Source organism: Chiloscyllium plagiosum, unplaced genomic scaffold (genome assembly GCF_037043375.1).
Source record: "Chiloscyllium plagiosum isolate Xiang-an unplaced genomic scaffold, Cpla_swu_hap1 HiC_scaffold_36, whole genome shotgun sequence".
Taxonomy (NCBI): Eukaryota; Metazoa; Chordata; class Chondrichthyes; order Orectolobiformes; family Hemiscylliidae; genus Chiloscyllium; species Chiloscyllium plagiosum.
Genome location: NW_028270174.1, coordinates 36,255,794 through 36,262,289, shown reverse-complemented (window position 1 = coordinate 36,262,289; position 6,496 = coordinate 36,255,794). Strand labels below are relative to the sequence as shown.

Sequence of the window (6,496 nt, the reverse complement as noted above, 5' to 3'; positions counted from 1 at the left end):
CAAATGCAGTTATTAGGTAATGGCATTTTGTATGATGCATGTTTCCTGTACTGTTGTGGTGGCTCAGCATGTTCAACAGTAACTCGGTAATATGTCTAAATACAACACATTGGCTTAGAAATTGGACTGCACCATCCTATATTTCAAGAGTTAACAACCATCTTCTCCAGGGGTCTTAATGCTGGCCTAGTCAGTGACCCATGAATGAATTTTAAAATAGTCTGTGCCAGAGGTGCACATGCTGCATGTTATGGGCATGATGGAGCACATGCATTTTTCAACATAGTCAAGTTTCTGAACAATTGTGTTCTCATTTTTCATTAATACCAGGACCGTGTAAAACATTTTGTCCATGATAAGTCTCTTGATATAAAATGTATTCTGGATGGCTTCAAATTATGACTTCTTGTGGAGAATCCACTTTGACATCTTTACTGTGGCTTGACATTCATTCGAACTGTGAATGAATTCCATCGGCTAGACAAAAATTCCACCGTAAAAGTCTAATTCCCAATTCAGACAAACAAAAGTAATGATGAGGCTAAGTGATGATGACATGTTGTTCACAGCACCACTCAGCAAGAGGTTGGTATAGTTTTATAGAAGGGAGCATTCTTTAAGCTTCTTTATGCTGCTCAGGGTAATTTCATAAATTAATCCGTTCAATTAAGTTTTCCTGCCTCTGTAAATGTTCCATGCAGGAGTTTCACAGTAGGTAAGTGGAAGCAAGGTTCACTTATACGTTGTTTTGTGCGATTGTGCGACATACAAGTGGAATCAAAGAAGTCCTATTTTCATTAATGATTAAGAATTGTTCTGTGATTTTCTATTATTTATTCTATATTAACATCACTGTGTGTGTGTTGTGTGTGTGTGTGTTGTGTGTGTGTGTGTGTTGTGTGTGTGTGTGTACACGAAATGGATTGGAGTGATGGAACCCAAACGGAGTATCAGTGAAAAGGCTAATGTTGATCAAGTGCCACTTGATAACACCATCAATGAAACCTTCCATCACCTTGCTGATTGAGTGTACACCACTACCTTCTCAAGAATAATGAGACTTAGCCAGCAAAGGCCGCAACCCATGAATGAAAAATTGTCACCAAAGATACCTGTTTTGTCTGGAGGTGGCAATGACGTATTTCACAGATAAAACTGCTCCTGTGACATTGGGTGGCTTTATTGTTATGTGTCAGCACTATGGTGCCATATGGGATTGACTTCAACAGGTCACGAAAACCAAAACTGTGCATCCTTATCGGTCAGCAGCAGATGAATTGTATTGACTAGCCGTCTGTAATCTCATGGCCTAGAATATCTTTGACTCATCTGTAACCACCAAAGCAGGCAATCAGCTTTGATTTAATAAAGAATTGAGTGGTAAGAAACACTCCTAAAAATCAGATGGTTAACCTGCTGAAGCTTAAATACAAGCCAAACACTGTAAATATCATGCAATGGATCAGATATTACCGAGGTTTATAAAATCAAATGGTGCATAGGTAAGGTGAATAGCAAAGGTTTTGCCCAAGGGTGGGAGAGTTCAAAACTTAGGGAGCTTATTTTTAAGGTAAGAGAAGAAAGATTTAAAAAGGACCTGTTTAGATTAGATTAGATTAGATTAGATTAGATTAGATTAGATTAGATTACTTACAGTGTGGAAACAGGCCCTTCGGCCCAACAAGCCCACACCGACCCGCCGAAGCGCAACCCACCCATACCCCTACATTTACCCCTTTAACCAACACTACGGGCAATTTAGCATGGCCAATTCACCTGACCCGCACATCTTTGGATTGTGGGAGGAAACCGGAGCACCCGGAGGAAACCCACGCAGACACGGGGAGAACGTGCAAACTCCACACAGTCAGTCGCCTGAATCGGGAATTGAACCCGGGTCTCTGGCGCTGTGAGGCAGCAGTGCTAACCACTGTGCCACCGTGCCGCCCACAGGGGCATTTTTTCTCACACAGAGGATGGTTCATATGTAGAATGAATTACCAGAGGATCTGGTAGATGCAGGTACGGTTACAGCATTGAAAAGACATTTGGATAGGTACATGAATAAGAAAGGTTTAGAGGGATATGGGCCAAATGCAGGCAAGTGGGACTAATTTAGTTTGGGAAACGTGGCCAGTATGGACCAGTTGTACTGAAGGTTCTGTTTCCATGTTGTATGACTGTGTGACTTTATGGCTGTGCGACTCCTGCCAAATCCCATCTTGAATGGTGGTCGATGGATTAAACAATGAACAGGAAAAGGCTCCACAAATATCCCCATTCTCAATGATGGAGAAACCCAACACATCAGTGCAAAAGAAAAGGCTAAAACGTTTGCAATTCTTCAGTGAGAAGTCCTGAGTGAATTATGCATCTAAGGTGCTCCTGATCCCCAAGATCACAGATATCTACTGTCATTCGTATCAAGAAATATTGAAGTTCTGGACACTGAAAAGGTTAACTGCCCTGATAAATATTTTGACAACTGTACTGAAGATTTCTGTTCCAGATCTAGATGCCAGCCTGGCCAAACTGTTTCAGTACAGCTATACACTAGAATCTACTTGATGAAATTACCCAGGTATCTCTTCACTAAAAAAGTAGTAGCATTTCTGTAACCCAGTCAATCACCAACTTATCAGTCTACACTCAATCATCAGCAAGTTGATGGAAGGTTTCATTGACGGTGCTATCAAGTAGCACTTGGTCAACATTAACCTCTTCACTGATACTCAGTTTGGGTTCCACCCGGGCTACTCAACTGCTGACCTCATTACAGCCTTTGTCCAAACGTGGACAATATAAATGAACTCAGAAGGCAGATGATGGTGAATACCTTAAATATCAACCAATAGAACTGTGGATGATGTAATTCAGAGACAAAAATAGAAATTTCTGGAAAAACTCAGTCAGTCTGGCAGCATGTGTGGAGAGAAATCAGAGTTAGCATTTCAGGTCAAGTGACCCTTCCTCATCTTCTGAAGAAGGTCACTCAGCCTGAAATGTTAACTCTGATTTCTCTCTACAGATGCTGCCAGACCTACTGAGCTTTTCCAGCAATTTCTATTTCTAATCCTAGATATGAAGTTGGTATTTGACCAAATATGGCATTAAGGAGCCCTAGCAAAACTAAAGTCAATGGGAATCAGTGTGAAAATCTGTTGCTGTTTGGTGTCAAATCTAACAAAGGAAGGTGGCTTGGAAGATGGAGATCAGTCACATCAATGACATCACTGCAGATGTTGCTCAGGATAGTGTCCTCAGCTCAACCATCTTCAGTTGTTTCATAATGAACTGTCTGTTCATCATTAGGTTAGAAATGAGGATGTTCAATGGTGTTTACATAATATATAAAAACATTTGTGCTCATCAGATTCTGATGCAGCCAGACCTGGCTAAATTTTGTTTGGACTGATAAGTGGCAAGTAACATCCACACCACAGAAGTTCACAGCAATTACCATCTCCAACAAAAAAAAATAGTCATCATTCCTTGACATTCAGTGTGTCACCCTCATTGTTAACATTGAGTGTTACAATTGACCAGAAACTGAACTGGACCAGCCAAATAAATACGGTGGTTACAAGAGCAGGTCAGAAACTGGGGGCTTTTTGATGAGTAACTCACCTCCTGATTCCTCAAAGCCTGTCTACCATCAACAACACACAAATCTGGATTGTGATGAAATATTCTGCACTTGCCTGGATGCGTGTAGTGTCAAAAACAGTCCAGAACCTTGACACCATCCAGGACAAAATAAGCATGCTTGATTGGCACCTCATCGAAAACCTTCAATATTCATTTGCTCCACCTCTAACATACAGTAGCAGCATTGTATACCATCTCCAAGATATATGACAGAAACTTACCAAGGGTCCTGAGGAAAATGCCTTCCAGTCCTGCAACTTTCATCACCTACAAGGACAATTACAGCAGATACTTGGGAACACCAGAACATGAAAGTTTCCATCCAAGCCACCACACACCATCCTAGATAGGCATAATGCCACCATTCCATCACTAGTCTGGGTTAAAATTTTGGGATGCATCTTGGTGTACTGACTGATCATCACCTTTAAAAGGCCAATTATGGATGCAACATCCGTGTCCTATGAACAAAAAAATCTGCTCACTTCCTTAGAAAAGTTTTGAGTAACACCGTACTTGCATTGCAGTTAAGAAACTTTTTCAGCTGCTTCCAGGCTGGTGTCTTCATTGATTATAAAAGAAGTACAGAACTAATTCACCCACTATATTCCTTTGCCTCACAATGCCCCCATAACCATCAAAGAGCATAACATTTTAAACAAACCAACCTGATCCTGGATTGTTCACCATAGTCAAAAAGAAATGAGTGATAGTAAAGGACAATCCGTCGTTCTCTCCTCTGACAACACTCAATTGAAAACCAATGCTCTTCTTCCTGAGACAGCTAGTTCTCCGAAGTGTCTGAGCCCATGCTCTTCTTCTTTCCCTTATCTTCCATTATCCCCCTTGGACTTGCTGTTTTTACCTCATTCACATTTCTCATCATCACTCTACCTTCCTCATCTCTCCTTCTTTAAATTATGTAAAATTTACATTTTAAATGGTACAATGGGTTTAAATATTTAAAGCAATCTGGATTTTAATGCGTTCTAAAATAATGAGTGTGAACATTTCACGCTTTCTGCAGTGTGAAGATTAGATTAGATTCCCTACGGTGTGGAAACTGGCCCATCAGCCCACCAAGTCCACACCAACCCTCCGAAGAGTAACCCACCCAGACCCATTTCCCTCTGACTAATGCACCTAACACTACAGGCAATTTAGCATGGCCAATTCACCTGACCTGTACAACTTTGGACTGTGGGAGGAAACCGGAGCACCCGGAGGAAACCCACGCAGGTAGAATGCATAAACTCCACACAAACAGTCACCCAAGGCTGGAATTGAACCTGGGACTCTGGTGCTGTGAGGCAGCAGTGCTAACCACCGTGCCACCCTTAAATTGAAATGAGTCGAAGTGGTTTCAGCCAAGTTTGTGATGGACACGCCACCACAAAAAGACACTTATCTGGCAACAAGTTGCTGAGTTTGAGACATTATAGTCAGTCTCACATTAACATTAGGCAGTGCTGCACAATTGTAGGTGATATGTTCGCAGTTTCTAATTCTCGACCGTTTTGGGTGCAAGAAATTTAATATTTATTTGGATTTCACGAGGAGTCATGGCAGGCAAGTAGCATTCACAGCTGGCAGGATTAAGGCATTGATTTCCTGCATTATTAAAGTATATACTGGAAAGAAATAAGATTTTCCTCGAGCCTAATTCAATTAAAATGAAAACAGCTGTAATTTTCCGGCAGACATTGGCCCAGTAAAAGCAGGCTACTAAACTTGCTTGATGACAGTTTAGGAATCATGTCACACTAGAAGCAGGTATTGCCATCATTTTTCTAAGCATTACTTCAGTGTATTATGAATCTGGTGAATTGGAGTGGAATTGATTGACTCACAATCTACCTGGCATGTAAACTTCCCTGTATCAAGTTGGGTCTATTTACAGCATCATTGACTTTTTGGCTGATGGAATGCTTCTGTTATAGCACGTTTCAAGGAGCTGCTTAAGGTGGAGGAAATGGTTTAGGGAGATAGGCTGCTGGGTGAGGAAACCACCATTGGCCTGGACTATTGTAAAGTGAAACGTGCCCATCTGATCTGCAGAGTCTGCTACATTTAATAGCTGTGTGACATTTTGGGTGGAATCTTCCCAAGCCCTGAAAGACATGGGTGGGTTAGAGGGAGTGGTTGAGGAGAATTGCGTGAGAAGTCCAATGCAGTCTTTCTTGTCAACAAAAGCAACGCGCTGCATTTCCCAACTCCGTTTCGGAGGCCGCGTCAAAATTCTTGCATGTGCATGCAAGAGGCCTATTAATAGGAAACATTGCTCATTATCAACCCAATTACTACCTAATTTCACCTCAGTAATGTTGCATGATCCATCAGATAGAAACTAGATGCCAAGAATTCCCAGTATGAAACATTGAATGGGTATCTGATACCCCTAACTCAGTGCTTGTTCCTCCGACTTCCATCTTAGACACCTGGCATGACCAACATCGTAGGGCATGCTCCATGTGCAGTGGGCACTTTATGTCCACAGGAAGCTAGCATTCAATATGAGCAAGTCTCTCCGTTCCATCATGGTACATCCCTGATCCACTTACAATAGTGCCTCTACACTGTAACCCTGCTCCTCACCGCACTCTGGCATCTTTCATTAGAATGCAGCTGTAAGGACACTTTACTTGCAGGGTGATGTACCCATGTGCATAAATTGGACCAGGTTGCATCTCACAGCTGCATGCTTGCTCATTTAATGTTCACTCACTAGGTGCCTATCTGGATGCCTTGCCCTGCTTTGCATCTTACTACTTCACCCCAACAGCCAGAGCTAACAGGCACACAGTAGTTCTGTCATGCCCTGCCTTTTAGCGGAGGTGCAAATTCAGGA

General features: G+C 41.9%; 1 protein-coding gene across 1 annotated transcript in view; it reads left to right on the top strand.

Annotated features, from left to right (window-relative positions):
- Positions 1 to 6,496, top strand: part of fat4 (FAT atypical cadherin 4) — a 381,091-nt gene that overhangs the window by 293,620 nt on the left and 80,975 nt on the right. The window contains exon 8 of the mRNA XM_043674087.2: positions 1 to 16. This exon is cut by the window's left edge and continues 165 nt beyond it. Within this exon, the coding sequence (XP_043530022.2) occupies positions 1 to 16 (16 nt within the window). The remainder of the gene's footprint in view (positions 17 to 6,496) is intronic.